The sequence below is a fragment of the Punica granatum genome, chromosome 6 (assembly GCF_007655135.1).
Source record: "Punica granatum isolate Tunisia-2019 chromosome 6, ASM765513v2, whole genome shotgun sequence".
In the NCBI taxonomy this organism is placed as follows: domain Eukaryota; kingdom Viridiplantae; phylum Streptophyta; class Magnoliopsida; order Myrtales; family Lythraceae; genus Punica; species Punica granatum.
This window is the reverse complement of record NC_045132.1, coordinates 7,787,489-7,804,734: the sequence shown is the minus strand read 5'-3', so window position 1 is coordinate 7,804,734 and position 17,246 is coordinate 7,787,489. Positions and strand designations below refer to the sequence as shown.

Sequence of the window (17,246 nt, the reverse complement as noted above, 5' to 3'; positions counted from 1 at the left end):
TCATATGCCAAGCTCTCTCTCCTTTCTAAATTTATTTTTATTTTTTTGGGGTTAACTCCCAAAAGAAAATTTCTTGTTCCCTTTCCGACTCCCGAATCCTCTTTCGATTATGCACTGAATTTGATCTCAAGAAGAAGAAGCATTCTGAATCTTCTGCTCCAAATTCGCATCAGAAGTATTCAGCAGCAAAGCAGGGTTAGAGCAGTAGAGGATGATTAAGGCAGTGATGGTGATGAACACCCAGGGCAAGCCTCGCCTTGCCAAATTCTACGATTACCAGGTCTCACTCTCTCCTACCTCTCTGATGCATTTTCAGCTGATTTCAACATCATCTCTTGATCCGCCTCCCGTTTCTGTTTTCCCCTGCAATCGGTGGTTTCTGATGGGATTCCCTGTGGCCAGCCCGTGGAGAAGCAGCAGGAGCTCATCCGCAGCGTCTTCACAGGTTCTTCTCAGTAATTTTATGTATGATTTATATCGGTTTCTTCAGTTATTCACATCTTGTCCATCCGAATTTGATGCAGTTCTAAGTAGCAGGGCCGAGAATGTGAGCAATTTCATGGAGGCGGAGTCCATTTTCGGGCCGGTAATTTCCATTACGCCTCTTTCAATTGTTGCAACGCTCCGACAAACTTCTAGGTCTAAAGCAGTAAAAGTCTTAAACATTGAACGTGTTTTTCTGCATATATGCTTCACAGTCTCGATAGTTCCGTATATTTCGAGTTCGTTTATATTGGTTATGTATTGAGACTCCGGTTATTCGAGAGGTTGCAGTAGTGTTCTGTGTTTGGATAATTTAGATGTATTTTCAAGTTTGATGATGTTGTAGCATTTGCACTGATGATATATATAAGTTTGGAGGTCAAGACATGATGACATCTGATTGGTTAAATTTATCTGCTATCTACCCCCCTTAACCATCTTCGCTTTGGTCATTTTTTTTGCAGGACAGTCGTCTTGTGTACAAACACTATGCGACACTGTACTTTGTCTTTGTTTTCGATAGTTCAGAAAATGAGCTTGCGATGCTCGACCTGATACAAGGTATAGGAGGAGGTTCTAGTTTAAATCTTTCATAATGTATTAATTATGAATTTTTCATTCTGTACTATAAATTGGAATTTCCCTTGCTGCTTTGTCAATTTCATTTCTGGGTTGAAGATGCTTCTGCCTGTTACTTGAAGTAGTACTGCTTTTGATCTTTGCATCTATTTTTGCTAATAGTCCACTCCATCTTGTCACATTGCCAGTGATGAGTATATGAGGTACTTACAAACAACTGTAAAATTTGCTCAACAAGATGAATTATAAGAACCATAGAACTCCATTCTTTCTGGATTCCATTAAGTACTCGCTTGGCTTGTCCAATGTGCATTTTGTGCTTGAGCAGAAAGCTTCAGTTGGCATTTGCGTTTATTAGGAAGTATTTTCGATTCTGTAGTTTACTCATTTGCCTATTACGTCTATTATTGGAAGCATGGTTTCTCTGTATTGAGATCTCTATAATGAAGTCACTTGTGGGAAGAATCTTTTATACTCGTGCAAGATAAGGAAAGATAAAGACTGAGGTATCAACCTAATCCTGTTTATCACGGTTTAACATCTTTGCTTTGAATGCGAGAGGTTTGATCATAAACTGCATGTGTTCATGACACAAGATACTGGCATTACTTTTGCTCCACAGTCTTTAGACTGCTTGAGTCAACTCTTCTAGCTCTACAATTACTGGGAAAACATGGCAAATCTCCAAAAATGTGCAAAACTTGATATATTCATGTATTTCACAGTCATCCTTTTCACTTGTGAATCAGCTTTGGGTTTTGATAAATTAGTTTCTTGGTTGAGACCAGACCTGAATTTCCTTGCTTACAACACTTTTTTCATTTTAACCTTTTGTTGTGTTGTTTCTCCTTGAACCAGTTTTTGTGGAAACGCTAGACAAATGCTTCAAGAATGTCTGTGAGCTTGATATTGTCTTTAACTATAGCAAGGTAACGTATCAACATTCTGTTTAATGAGGTATGTTTGTAATTAATGCCCAGCGATCTTTCACTGGTGTTCTCAAACTTAAACAATGTATAACTATTGCAAGCCATGCTTCTATGATTTCTCCTGAAATCTGAACATCTGCACAACAACATTCCTGAACTGGTCAATTCCATTCTAGCGCTTCAAGTCTGAACTTCTGTTGAACCTTTTTGTTTCTTCTCATATGAACTCATGATAATGTTAAAATTGGAGTGTTTTGCGTTTCATTAGTTCACCACTTAAACTGAGGTCCAAGTGCCTAAGAAAGTCTTCAAAAGTATTATTAAAGTCACTCAAATACATGTGTTAATGAACTTGAGGCATGATGATCAGTGAAGAATATGAATTTAATGGATTAAGAAAAAGCAAAAACCAACTGGTTTAGTCCGATAGTTCTTTTCAAGGAACCATTTTGGCCAATGATTTGTTAGATTAGGACTAATGACCAAATACATGTTATATCTTCTGCAGATGCAAACCGTTCTAGATGAGATAATTTTTGGTGGCCAAGTCCTGGAAACAAGCTCAACAGAGGTCATGAAAGCTGTTGAAGAAATATCGAAGTATACTCTCTCTCTCTCTCTGTGCATGTCTTTCTCTTCTTGTTCTCTGTAGAGTTGCTGGCAATTCATTTTGTTGTCATTTGATAATATATCGACATGACACTGCAGGCTAGAAGCTGCTTCAAACGCTATCACGCTTGTTCCTGCCAAATATGCTTCTGGCTGGAATCGTCGATAGAATTAGTTTTTGCTAGTGCTACTCTCTTTTGGCTACAATGGGCCTTCAGCCCGATTCTTCCTGACTGGTTTGCTCCTGAGTCCTGATGCTGCCATGGATTTTGGTCTAACACCCTAATTCTCCTCTTGGAAGAACTCATTGCAGAGGTTACTGGTCAGACCTTGCTGGATGATTGCAAGAATTTATATGTAATTCTGAACGGGCTAGATCTCCACAGGGGAAATTCTTGTTATCTAGGTCGAACAGAGTCGACATTCGAATGCCCAATTTTATATTGACTGGATGGGTGTTAATACATGTGCCCCAGCCCAAGCAGTGGTTTTATGATAATATGTTTGGCAACGTTAAATCTGCTGATTTACATTATAAGCTCATAGTATTATATTAGCGGGAGAAAAAGACACTTTGTCCACTATCCTTCTTTGTATGCCTATTGCAAGTTGATTGAAACTCGACCAAATTATCATGGAAAAAACATTAGAAACAATCAACACTCGGGATTCCCATGAGAAAGTGACTTGGTTTTTGGGAACTTTGGAGATGTCTGCCTGGTCGTCCGTGAGACTAAGTGAGAATTTTGTAAAATTGATGAGCCACCTTCAAATAATAATCGTGTCGCGTACTTGAAATGGACTGGCAAACAGATGTGTTACATAGCCAACACAAGGAAGGTAAAACATCATAAGTATTGGGTCGGGGCAGTCTCGATGATGGCAGCCCTTGCAGTGAGATGCCGGCCACCCAGGTTGGTGTGATCGGGTTGGTGGTCCTAGCAGTCTCCTTGAAGCCATCAGAGCATCCAGCCGTTAAAGCGAGGAAGGTAACCCAGCATTCTCTTTGAAGCCATCGGAGCACTTAGCCGTTAAAGTGAGGAAGGTGATGACAGAGGAGATAGGTCCTGGCAGCTATCATTGAGTCAGGGGGACAGAGATCGCTCAGCACTGATAGAAGAAGAGAGCATTCCTGGAAATTTTGTCCTCGTAATACGCCATGTGACTCGCACATATTTATTTTCGGTCCAAGTTAAACGAAAACATTAAACGGAGCGAGTGAAGTGATTCCGGTTTGGAATCGCCAATAGGTAAAAGTGACTCAAAAGGAAATTTCAGTGGATAAAGCGACAAAAAAAACTCAAACTTTAGTGGGCGAATATATATATATATATATATATATATATTTGCTATTTTAGCTGTTATCTGTTGGGTTGTAAACAATTCGATATGTTGGACGTAATTGACATTTCCGATATCAGATTTCACATTGCAAAAAAAACCTTGATATGGGTACGATTAATAAATAACCCCAGCCCCGATTCTTCTCGTGGACAAATTTGTGAAACATATAAGATTAGTAAGACTTTACATCCATATATCTAGTAAGACTCTTGAAAGTTGAAATGAAATAAATACTAATAAATTGTAGTAAATCCATTTATAGTTACAAATGAAAGGAAATTAAAAGACAAAAGATGAACTAAAAACATTTAATAAGAAAAATAAATGAGAATCGGTTCACAAAATTAATGATAGATTGTAATTAAATTTTTAAATAAATATGTACATATTATGTAATTAAACTCCTCTCACGAGAGTTTACAGTAGCTCTTCATTCAATTGATGAGAAGTTTCCATTCGTAATCTTCAGCTCTTGAACAACTGCCCCTTCGCATTCCCATACATTAATATATACCTGCATTTTTCAAATTTTCATAATTAATTTTTTTTTCAAATTTTCACAATATATTTATATATTGGATATTTTCGAGGAGATTATTTATTCAAAATTCTTGTTTTTATAAAATTCGGAAATACAATAATATCAACACAAAATAAAAACAACAAAAAAAGTTCATGCAACGCGCGTATTAGATGACTAATTTATTATAAATGAACACTAAAAATTACATTTTGAAAAAAAATATAAAAAATCAACAAGAGTAAATATAATAAACATACCCATAAAGAAAAGGAAAAAAAAACCCCGGTTCATATAAAAACATGGAATTCATAGTAAAAATCTTTTCTCAATTAAAATTGGAATGAAAAATTAAAAGAAAAATCAATATGAAAAGTGAATGTAATACTTGAAAACACTACACAAAGTGAATATAAGATTATATATAAGGAAGTGAAAGCAGGTCCCGTTTTGGGACCCTCTGGTCCCCTCTCGCAGCTTCTTTTCTTTTAATTTTAAATTTAATTTTTTATTTTTTTATTATTATTAAATTCAATCTAAAAACATTATAGGTATTTTTGTTGACCTATCAGGATGCGGTTTCATTTTTAACCCTTTGTTATATTATAAATCTAACTTGAATAATGTAGGAAGATATATGATCGGCTCATCGGAATAAACGTTTCGGTTATTATTATGGTATCAATTATTTCCAAAAAAATATTTTCACCAACTTTTGTCTAGAAAAGTCAAAAGAAATTTGTTCGGCCGAAAGCCCAATAGAAAAGCCGTGATCACTTTTGACCACCGGCCTATCCAAAATCTGAAGCCATCCACCCCACCAATGTTCCAAACGATGATGATAATACAGCCAGAGGAAAAGGGCTGTGTAACAGACCCAAGCTTATCGGTCCCCTAGAAGAAGAAGGTGCAATCTATTCTAGAATGGGAAGTTGTGTTCATCCAAGAAGCCATGCGAGTGTTACCACTACCTTAATTGAGCAGACATACAATTGTCATGTTCAAACAAATGTAGAGTAAGGTTCTTAGGCGTGGAAGGATACCCCGAGGACAGGGAGAACCTGCGGGGTTTCAGCAGATGTACTCCTCTGAGGTATGGAGGACCTTCACTATAGACATCCTCGACCTTGAAGACCAATACAAGGAATTTCAAAGGGTGATCTGTGAAAGGAACAGAGCGGTCACATGAGTCATATGCCCACCAACTGAAGTTCAAGTCCCTTGGGACTATCCGGGAGACTACATGCTCACTAGGCCCATTATCCAACGGGCCCTAGAGGAATACAACGGGGACAATCTAGTCCCTGCCATCGACTCCCAAGATCCAAATTGCCTTGATCCGAAGATCCTCATGCAGTTGGACACCAATTAACTAGCTGAACCAAAGCGCAGTTACAATTCCTGCCTCCACTCCAGATTCCTTCTATGGGTAAATGGATACTCCAAACTGATGCAAGTGACAAATACTGGGTGTCATCCTAATAGCAGAGATCCACGACAAGCGCCATATCTATAGATACAGGAGTGACAGGTTCAAACCGTCAGAGCATCACTATCATTCCACTTTCAAGGAAATTCTGACGGTTATGAACGGGATCAAGAAGTTCGACTTCCATCTCATTGAATATAAGTTCAATGTAGAAATGGACATATCCAGTTTACCCAAGATGATCCAGTTTAAGCAGAAGTAACTACCTCATCCTTAACTCCTTAGATAAGCTGAATGGTTCTCTAAATTTGACTTTGAGATCAAGCATATCAAGGGGAAGTACAGCAGTCTAGCGGACTTCTTATCAAGGAAGGAACAAGCGCAAATAGGGTAGTCACTACAAGTTATTCTTGTCATCTGTATGTTTACCACACCGCGGGCCCAAAACTATGCCGCAGGAGCACACTGGAGATTAGGATTCCCCGGAAGACTTAGGGGTGATATTCCCCCCGAAATCACACAGCTAGGATTTGCCTCATCTAGGAATACCAGCAGAGGATATTCTGATACCATGGAGAACTCACCCTCAAACCTTTCGTGAATGCATCCTCACTATTCGTTCATCTACCCGTTCAGACACTCTCAGACTTGGCCATACCCTGAGGACATGAAATTATTGTTCTAGTACTTATGCCACAGCTATACCATAGGAATCCAGTTTGACCTGGAACAAATCCTTAGATTTCTCAGGAGCAACACCTCAGTTAGAGAAATGTTCAGCTATCCAATTGAAGACAAGAACCCAGATACTCATTTCATCCAGTTCCTAGAATGGTTTCGACCTATTCCAAAATGAGAAGCTGTGTTCACCCAAGAAGCCAAGCGAGTGCCACCACTGCCTCAATTGAACAAACATACAATTGTCCTGTTCAAACAAATGTGGACTATGGTTCCTAGACGCGAAAGGATACCCGGAGCACAGGGAGAACCTGCAAGGTTTCAGTGAACGTACTCCTTTGAGGTGTGGAGAACCTTCACTACAGACATCCCTTGAAGACCAGTACAAGGAATTTCAAAGAGTAACCTATGAAAAGAACAGAGTGGTCCCACGAGTCATATGGCCACCAACTGAAGTTCAAGTCCCTTGGGACTATCCGAGAGACTACCTGCTCATTAGGCCCCTTATCTAACGGGCCTTGGAGGTATACAGCGGGGACAATCCAGTCCCTCCCAAGATCCAAATCCGAAGATCCTCATGCAGCTGGACACCAATTCACCAATTGAACCACCAGTCCAAGTCACTAAAGACCAAGCAGGTTCCAACTCAAGTGTTGATTTACGAGACCTGTCCAGCTAGCCTCAACCTGTACTGCCTATGTAGCCTGATGATGATGATTGGAGGAATAGTCTTGCTCAGGAAAACTTGCCATAGGAAAAAGCGTGGTGGAAACTGCCGAACAACAACATGTAATATTTGTTTTATTAGGCCATTATTAAGTGTCTGCCATTAATGTGTGTATTAAAGGTAGTTGGCCCCGGTCATAATGTCAGGCCATAATTGTGTAATAGTTGGCATCAATCATAAATGTTAGCCATTCATGTCGGCCATGTAAAAATATCTATATGTCGTGATGTACCGACCTTTGCCTATATAATGGCAGCTCCCCCATGGTATTGGGGCAATCGAAGGTTGAATACGAGAAATCTTCAGCATTTATCTCTCTAAATGATCTTTTAAACTCCCTTCTTTTGGGTAAAGAGTCTAGGATTCCAAGTAGTTCTTCAATACCATGAGCTAACTTCAAGTATGCTCTGTGTTTGCCTCGTATGAGGATCCTACACATCAGATAGAAAGTCGCTTAGATATGCAATTCGAGGTAATTCTAGAGAATCAGTGATATTAACGATCTAGGTCTCCTAGGGTCGAAACAGAGTGCGTGCTTGAGCATGTTGCCAAAGGAAGGCGTTAAAGCTCGCTAAGGCGCATGGTTCCGGCTCCTGGGATGCCTGGGTCATTAATCCTATTGTATTTCTCTAGTCTCACTTAGAATTGGTTTGTATTGACCCCATACTGGGGCGTCCTTCAAAAATTGTCTAGAGGGCGAGTGAGCATTGCTATCTTTGGAAAAAAGTCCCTAAGATAGTTCACAATACCAAGAAACTGTTGGATTTGTTTCTTAATAAGTGACTCCTTAGGATATTTGAGTAGCTTATGGGCCACATGGGGCTCCGGTTAGTACTGGCTATTAACGAGTTGTATTCCAAGGAAATTGATTTCCTTTTGGCTAATTACCATTTTTTTCTCAGAGAGCATAATTCCATAACTTGAAACAATATTCAAGAATTTGTAGAGCAGGTGGACATGGGCCTCTTTGTTAGGGCTGAACAGAAGGATATCATCAATGTAGACGAGGGCTCGGTCCATGATAGGACTGAAAACCCGATACATAACCCTCTGAAATGGCGATGGAGCTATCTTAAGCCCAAATGGCATGACTTTCCACTAATAGTGGGTGTCCGGGATACAGAACCTAGTTTTGGCTCTGTTTTCTGGATGGATTTCGAGTTGCTAAAAACCAACCTTCAGAGCAAACTTTGAACACACCTTAGCCTGAGATAGGCTAGTAAACAGGGCTTGATTGTTAGGCAGTGGGAAATTGTTATATTGGAGGAAGTGATTGAGGGACTGGTAATTAATAACCAGTCATAGCTTGCCTCGGACTTGCGTTGACCTCTTGTTAACATAAAAGGCCTCACAGGCCCATGGCAAATTGAAGGGTTCTATGAGATCATGTTGGAACAGTTTAGCACACTCAGAGGAGGCAAGTTGTTGGTGCTCAAGGCTCATTCCTGAATGACTAGCTTTTGTTGGTTTAATGTCCTCATTTTTCTTGAACGACAATTTTACCAAAAACTGCTCATTCTTGAGGAACTCCTCGTGTGAGTCCGCACAATACCTTTGCTTCAGGCCTTCAACTATTTGTGCCATTTCTTCTTGTTGCACCATGAAGAGTTGAGGAATCTACACGTACAGTTGAAAGTATTTCTTAAATCTCACTCCTTCTAATGTCATCCTGAGCTTTGCCATCTTGGTGATAATATCCCAACCGATAACATCCTTCCTAAGTAAGGCTGAACCAAGCACCTTGGTGATAAGAGAACATCCAGGAAAAAACTGGATCTTGATCGGCTTGCTGATGAGGTGGGTAAAGAACACCTCATTGGAGGCAGTGCTAAAGTGCTTATTGAAAGGCTTACAGCTCTCTTGAGGGAGCACCTCCGGATTCATAATGGTCTAGGCGACTCCAGTATCCAGGAATGCAATAACCTTGGTAAGCTTTGCATATTTTGAAGTATAAACCAATACTGGAACATGAGGAACCGAATTCACCAGGTTGATCTCTTCAGTTGCCTTTGCCGCCATGTAACATGAATCAGACTCGGACTCTAAAAAACTAGAGTCAGAATCTGTAAGAACTTCCAAAGCCGTAATGGATAATGGTCCAGCTTTTTCATCTAGAGAAAAGAGTAACTTTACGTCATCTTTTTTTCAGAGAAATGCCAGTGGCAGTTTCCAACTGCTGGACTAACTTCATTCCTCACTTCGGGGCTTTTGGACAATTCTTCGCGAAATGGCCAGGCCTGTTGCAGATGTAGCACCTTGAGGATTTGTACTTCTTCTCAAATCTCTTCTTCTTCCTCAAGTACTTCAATTTATTTCTAGAGTATTTTCTAGATTTGGCCTTTGACATTTTTCACTTATAGTGCTTCTAATCCTTTGTTCGACCATTGGAATAAGGGATGTCGTCTAAGGTGAAAACGAGATTCCTTTTTGATAGGGGTACTGCTGCTGCTGCTACTTGCTGCGTGTCTAATACTTCTGACTGGGCATCATCGTCTGGGTCAACTCCTGGCCCTCTTCCCATCGTCTTTAAGGACGGATAGGAGTATTTTGTTTCCTATAACGAAGCTTCTGAGGCCTCTGACGAGGACTCAGGTTCCTATCCTAGTGCTAATTCAAATGAATCTTCTTTTGCAATCATCTGATCAGCTTGACAATGTTCCTTGAGAAAGGATCTTAGATGATTTTCCTATGAGGATACCATAAAGGCTTCCTGGGTCTCTTATTCTTCTTCCTTTTCTTCAGGCTTTGAGGCAGAAATAACCTCAGTAGGATGAGTCTCATACACCTCATTCTTTCTTTCCTTCCTTCTTTGATCTGCCTCCTTAGCACATCTAGCGTCTTCTCGTAGTTCCACAAGACTAGCCTTAACAGGTTGGTGTTCTTCTTTAGAAGGGAAAAAATGGAAGGCTTGGAAGGTTGTCCTTAACTAGTCTCTTTAATAAGATAAAGAGGCTTATGGTTGGATATGGTGCTAGTGACGGTGCTAGTGCCCTGGAGAGAGCCGCAATCTAATTTCTCGGTTTGCGAATCTCTACCTCCTTTCTGTCCAGATCAATCTCGAAATAAGAAACATGAGGAGCCTCTTGTATCTCTTTGACTCGCTTTTGTAGCACTCGAAGAAGTGATTGGGTCTCTTGATGGTGCCGGGCAATCTTGTTGTCAAGCTAGCTGACTCATGTTGTAAAAGTGTCCACTCTGGTTCTAATGGATGAGAGGACGCAGTTCTGGGCAACCGCATTCTCAAACTACCAATTAAGGACAGCCTCCCCAGTAGTGATTGTTTTGGGTTTACCCCTTTCATCACGACTGGTTGGATTTGGAGCCTTGAAGGCATGGGTCTGCCTTCCTTTGCCGTTAGTAAATTGCCCCAACTGGGGGAACTCTTTATCGTATTCTAGTGAAGTTTGGTGGAACATACAAGTGAGAGCTACTTGAGGAACAACTATCTGGCCTTTATGTTCCATCCACGACGAGCTTCTCTGTAATGGGCGTTGACACTATGTCCTTGAGATAGTCTCGAATTTCTTCAGGATTCTTCCACTTCTCCCTTTTAACCCATTTGAGGATGGGCTTGTAGCGGGGTAGCATCTTCTTCTTCTGGGGGACCAATAAACCTGGGTTTACATCCTTGTCAAATTTGGGGTCTGTGTCCTTCTTAACCTCCTCAAAGCAAGGAAGTTTTTTCCTCTTCCTGTGGCAGTCATCACAGCCACCACAGTCACAGACAACCTAATAACAATGTTTTCCTCCTAGCTATCAGAAGAAATACATTGGCATCCCGTTACTCAAGAATGAGTGAATTGGGGGCATCTTCTGCTGGGCCTTCGGGTTGTTACGTAGCCCTTCTTCCTCTGGCTACATTATCATCATCGTTTGAAACATTGGTGAGGCAGATGGCTCCAAATTCTAGACAGGCCGGTGGTCAAAAGTGATCACGACCTTTTAGTTGGGCTTCCAGCCAAACTTGGGCTCCGTAGACTAGATTGGTTGAGCGTTCTGGTGCAAACGGTCATAGTTGGTAACCTAGTTCTCAGGGAGCAGCTTTACTAGGTTGATTTTGGAAATCTGTCGGGGGACATGGACGCATGTGGGTGAGTTCATAAAGTCCACCGAAATTATCAGGGCCTCTTCTGACCCTAGGAGTGAGAGATCCACAACATGGTTCCAGACTCGATAGGCCATATGATAATGGAGGGTGGCCACCACGGAGTCTTAAACCTAGGGGGCTCTAGTGATTTGGAGCTGGACCTTGAGAGCAATCAATAGCCTTGGATCTGAGATAGCCATGTTGAAATTCGAAACTAAGGTGATAAAGACTATCCCTGCATTAAGGTTAGTCCTTATCGTCGCTATGAATGCATGCTAATACTCTAGAAACCTATAATCCAACGGTGCCATGCTCGCATGACGGGCAAACCCTTCCTGCCACGATAGTTGAGGGCAAGTCGAATTGCACCGAAGTGAAGATGAGTATAGCCTGAGAGATCCACTTGCATGGAAATTCCGAGGGGATCTGGAGGGTTACGAACTGTACGGCCTCGAAGGCTTGAATGGATGCTCACCAAACATCGTTGATTGTACATATTCTTTAACCCGGTGAAGGGACGGTCAATGAGGTGCCGTATACTTCTTATAGGAGAGAAAGTAGTCAATTTAGAGAAAGCGGTATATGGATTAATAAGGGGGAGATCGGTAGTGGAGATCTTATCATCCTCGCTGAGGTAAGAAACCTCATAGAGGGCGTTTAGTTTATTTCTGAAGGACTTCCGGAATGGAGTTTCAACGGAAAGGGTGACATTAGTAGACTGAAGGGTAGTAGAAGGGGTACTCATGATGATCAAACTTTGGGCATTAGGGTAAGAGTTCTTCAGTAATTCCAAGAGTCAAAACCATGAGCCTTAGCGAGCTTCAACGCCTTCCTTTGGCAACATGCTTAAGCGCGCACTCCGTTTCGACCCCAAGAGACCTAGACCGTTAATACAACTAATTCTCTAGAATTATCTCGGATCGCATATCTGAACGACTTTCTTTCTGATGTGCAGGATCCTCATACGAGACAAGCACAGAGCATACTTAAAGTTAGCTTTTGGTATCGAAGAACTACTTGGAACCCTAAACCCTTTACTTAGAGAGGGGAGTTTAGAAGATCATTTGGAGAGAGATACGCTAAAGATATCTCGTATTCAACCTTCGATTACCCCAGTACCATGGGGGAGCTGCTATTATATAGGCAAAGCTCGGTATGTCACGACAGATAGATATTTTTACATGGCTACCAGGTATGGCCGACATTTATGACTGAGGCCAACTAGTACACAATTATGCCCTGACATTATGATTGGGGCCAACTACTCTTAATACACGCATTAATGGCCGACACTTAATAATGGCCTAATAAAACAAATATTACGTGTCGTCATCTGGTGGTTTCTTACACGCTTTTTCCCATGGCTAGTTTTCCTGAGCAAGACTATTCCTCTAATCGTCATCATCGAGCTGCATAGGCAGTACAGGTTAAGGCCAACTAGACAGGCCTCGTAAATCAACACTTGAGCTGGGGCCTACTTGGTCTTCAATGACTTGGACTGGTGGTTCAACTGGTGAATTATTGTCCAATTGCATGAAGATCTCCGGATCAAGAGAATTTGGATCTTGGGAGTTGATGGTAGGGACTGGGTTGTCCCTGTTGTATTCTTCCGGGGCCCGTTGGATAATGAACCTAGTGAATATAGGGAATTAAAAATATTTTGACTACTCTCGCAACTGCTTAATTTTTAAAAAAATCACATTTTAACCCTTTTTTAGTATTTTAAATTCGACCTAAACATGGTAGAATGTTATTCGGTCAATCCTTTATGATAAATGATCTTGTCATTATAGTCAAATTAATTATTTAAAAAAAGGTACTTTTTACCCAAATTTTGTATGGATAAATCAGAAGAAATTTCACATCGAAAATATTAGATATACAACTATATATGCATTTTTTATTTAGGTTTCAAATAGCAAAAAAAATTTCCACTTTTGAGAGTTTATTCTTCATAGTTCCATGAATATTCCAAGCACATCATCTTAAGATCTTATCAAACATCTTCCCTACTCGCACTTTTTTAATTTTTAATTTTTATCTTTAATATTCATTTTTCTTTATATATTATAGAATCTGATCCAAAAAAGGAAGTAGGTAATCTGATCCCGTCAAGACAAATTAATGATTTGGTCCTATTTTTAAACCATTTATTAATATTTTAAATACAACCCGAATAATATAGCAAATTATCTTACCAATCCATTGAAATAAACGATCCAATCATTATGGTCGAATCAATTATTTTCAAAAAAATACTTCACTCAACTTTTGTCTAGAAAAGTCCAAAGAAATTTTATATAAAAATACATTGAGTAACCTCCTAACTACTTTATTTTTAAAAATTTCCATTTTAAATTTTCACATTTTTTAATTGCTTTGTTGGTAATCTGACCCGAACAAAGTAGCAGCTTATCATGTCCACCCGACAGGATAAACGATCCAATCATTACGATCGGATCAATTATTTCACAAAAAATTAAATATGTTTTCACATAACTTTTATATAGATTAATCAGTAAAAATTTCATATCAAAAATACAATATACAAATTTACATATGTCTTTTTTAAAATTAGGTTGTCAATGTGAAACCTCTTTTCACTCTTGGCTACTTTCACGGACCCATAAACCCTCCAAACATATCATCTTAAGATTTTATCATCATCATTAGATAAATGAGTATAAACAAATTATTTAACAAATTAGTATAGTTCTTGATATTAGTATATCTAACAAATTATTTGAAACCCTTTTTGAACCCGTGACGAAGCGCGAGCTCATGCCTAATATACTTGAAAAATAGGAGTGTGCAGGTCCGAGTACCCTTTTTTTAACAATACCAAACCCTACCTTGTTAAGTCATAGAACCGAAGCCTACTCTGAACCTGTATTATACCACAGGTTTTGGGTATCCTGTTGGAACCAGTAAATTTTTTTGTCTCGCTAAACAAAATTGAAAATATCTCATCCTTAATTAGTAATCACGCAAAATAGAATGTCGACATATATTTAGATTTTTTGTTTAAATTAGTGAATATATTTTTTAAATATTGGAATATATGAATATAATTATATATATATAATTGTGGAAATTATTATCCAAGTCCGGATATTGGTTTGAATTCCGGTTTTGGATACCCTATATGCAAGAACAGAACCAGAACCGCTTTTCATCGGTTTTATATTTTAATACTCGGACTCTACCTTATTTTCAATATGAGCTACCCCAACCATACCCTAACAAGTAGGTTTCGACCAGTTCCGGATTTACCCGATATCCGTGCACACCCCTATTGAAAACAATATAATGAATAAAATAAGATTTCTAAAAGTAGTTGCATCTATATTGAAAATATCTCAAAACGACAAACAATTATATTAGAATTGAAAAATTGAAAGTTAAAATCAACTTCAACATGCGACGCTTACTTGAATATCATGTAAATTACATTTTAAAAATTGAAAGTAAAAAACCAACATATTACATTTTATTTGAAAGTTTTGAAGTTCATTAAGTTATTTTTATTTCTTAATAGTATATGTACTTTTTTTTTTGAAAAAATTGCTTCTCATAATTATGCATGCCAATATATATTTTTTAACAAATATGCTAAATCCTCCTACAAGATATGCCTAATACTAATAATCTTTGTAACATATATTAATAACCCTTAAATGTTATAGAAATTACAATACATGCCACTATAAGTAAAATTTCTGAATTAAGAGGATTTTAATTTTGATTATTAGGAGGATATATCAATATTCATTTTTAAAATTGATAATCTATGATTATATATTCTTTCGTTTGGTGATATTATTTATTAGTCCATCTTAATAAAATTAAATTAGCTAAAGACTTCAAGTTATTATAAGTGATGGGGGTTTTTACTTAAAATGGTTCATGATTTGTCCGTTTTGTCAAATCTATCCTATGTTTTTTTTTTGTCAAATCTATCACATTGTTTACTTTTTGCATCAAATCTATCCCAGCGTTATCTTTTTCGTCAACATCTAACGGCCGTGCTGACGTGGCACATGGAGAGATAGTGGGCCACACTTGCCACGTAGGCGCCACGTCAGTACGGCCGTTAGATGTCGACGGAGAAGATAACGCTGGAATAAATTTGATGCAAAAAGTAAACAATGTGATAGATTTGACAAAAAAAAGCATAGGATAGATTTGACAAAACGGACAAACCATTGGCCATTTTAAGTAAATACTCCTAAGTAATGAGCTACGAAGCAAAACTTTAAAAGAAATCAGTGCAATGCATGGTATAGAAGTCAAGTTAAACATGATTGGTTGCCTATCTCTATTACCCAAAGATATGAAACCTCATTCCATGCTAAATGCAAGGGCGAGTAGGGGGTAAATTATTCTGGAGGACAAAAAGTTTCTAAAGTGTAACATTTTGGGGCAAAAAGAAAAAATTGCAATAATTTGGTGCACAAGGTTTTGAAAATGTCTTAATGAAGGGCGGTCCATCATCTCCAGTCCAACATCGTTAGCCCGATGCTTATGTGGCTTATGACGTGTTAGTACTTATCGAACATGGTTCATCATGATAGGTCAAGTGGGAGTCGCATAAATTTTTAATAAAAATAAGAAAAAAATAAAAGAAATCAAGGCACAAAGAGGACGAGCAGAGGCATCTCAATTCTAGCGAGCGTTGGCCTCGATCCTAGCACCCCACCCCTCGATTGGGATATCCAACGCCATTTGGGGTAACCGACTATCCAAACCAAGGGGTAGTGACCTGGTTCAAGGCCCCTACCACCAGCCACTGCCCCTCCTCTTTGACCCTCTATTTTTTTTTATTTTTAATTTTTCTTATTTTCTAGAAAAAAATTTATGAGAATAATTTGTGTGTCCCACTCGATTAATTATAATGAGCCACATGGCTTTGATAGTACTAGTCAGCAATTTCTGTTCAAATTAACGGAAAAGTTGGCATCAGGTTGACAGTATCAAATTGGAGATGACGGACTGCTCTTGATTGAAATATTTTCGAAACTTTGTGATATACTATAAAACTAATGCGAGAATTATTTCAAAACTATGTGGAAGTTTCCTATTATTTCAAAACTAATGTTCCTCTATGATATACTATAAAAAACAGAATTATACTGCAAAAAATTTTCGATACAAGTGAACATTCATATGATTGTAAACGGTTAATATTAATGCGAGATTTGATCATTAAATAGTATGAAACTTATATCTATGGTCTAATAACAACGGCAAATTTCCACTTATAGGGAAGATAATTTATTTAATTGAAAAATAATAATAATTGAATGTGAATTTTCCACTAAGAGAAGAGAATTGGAGAACTATTAAAAGAGTTCTACTATACCCTCCTAATAATCATCATAATCGCTCACAATGGCATGAATTGTAATTAAATCAATTTTGAAGGGCATTTAGTCATCAAAAAAAAACTTTAAGGGTATTTTATTAAATGTGAGTATTACAATTAGAAGGATTTTTAGGTATACTTTTTAAGCGAATTTAATATTTTTGCTATTTAAAAAGTGCTTTCCCAAATTGCTTTGAGTATGGGGAATTGGAAAATCCAATTTTTTCTTCAAAATGGAAAGTTCGTATATATACTGAGTATAGGTAAGTAAACATATATTTTATTTTACGGTTTTCCATTTTTGAAACTTTTAGTAAGGGAATCATGCCTTCCCTATTCAACCGGGTCGTGTATTGAATGTCAATCCAACCCCAAATTGAAATATTATTAATTTAATTCCTCCCTTTGTGCAATCAAATCAAACATAATAAGAGCTGCAAAATGTAATTAGAACTTACATATATCCTAATTTCCTCTCAATTCTATTTCCATTCAA

The 17,246-nt window shown here is 38.4% G+C and overlaps 1 protein-coding gene across 1 annotated transcript; it reads left to right on the top strand.

Moving 5' to 3' along the window:
• Positions 1-8: 8 nt before the first annotated feature.
• LOC116209941 (AP-3 complex subunit sigma) lies at positions 9-3,118 on the top strand. The gene is made up of 7 exons (XM_031543706.1): positions 9-280; positions 403-445; positions 525-586; positions 948-1,044; positions 1,921-1,991; positions 2,500-2,591; positions 2,700-3,118. The coding sequence occupies exons 1-7, from the start codon at positions 212-214 to the stop codon at positions 2,767-2,769; spliced, it is 504 nt and encodes a 167-aa protein (XP_031399566.1). The 5' UTR covers positions 9-211; the 3' UTR covers positions 2,770-3,118.
• Positions 3,119-17,246: the final 14,128 nt, after the last annotated feature.

Excerpts from the sequence above, each read along its gene's own strand:
- LOC116209941 (XM_031543706.1), top strand. The coding sequence starts at position 212 with ATGATTAAGGCAGTGATGGTGATGAACACCCAGGGCAAGCCTCGCCTT. Across the intron at positions 281-402 it reads CCAAATTCTACGATTACCAG|CCCGTGGAGAAGCAGCAGGA; the intron begins GTCTCACTCTCT and ends CCCTGTGGCCAG. Across the intron at positions 446-524 it reads CATCCGCAGCGTCTTCACAG|TTCTAAGTAGCAGGGCCGAG; the intron begins GTTCTTCTCAGT and ends AATTTGATGCAG.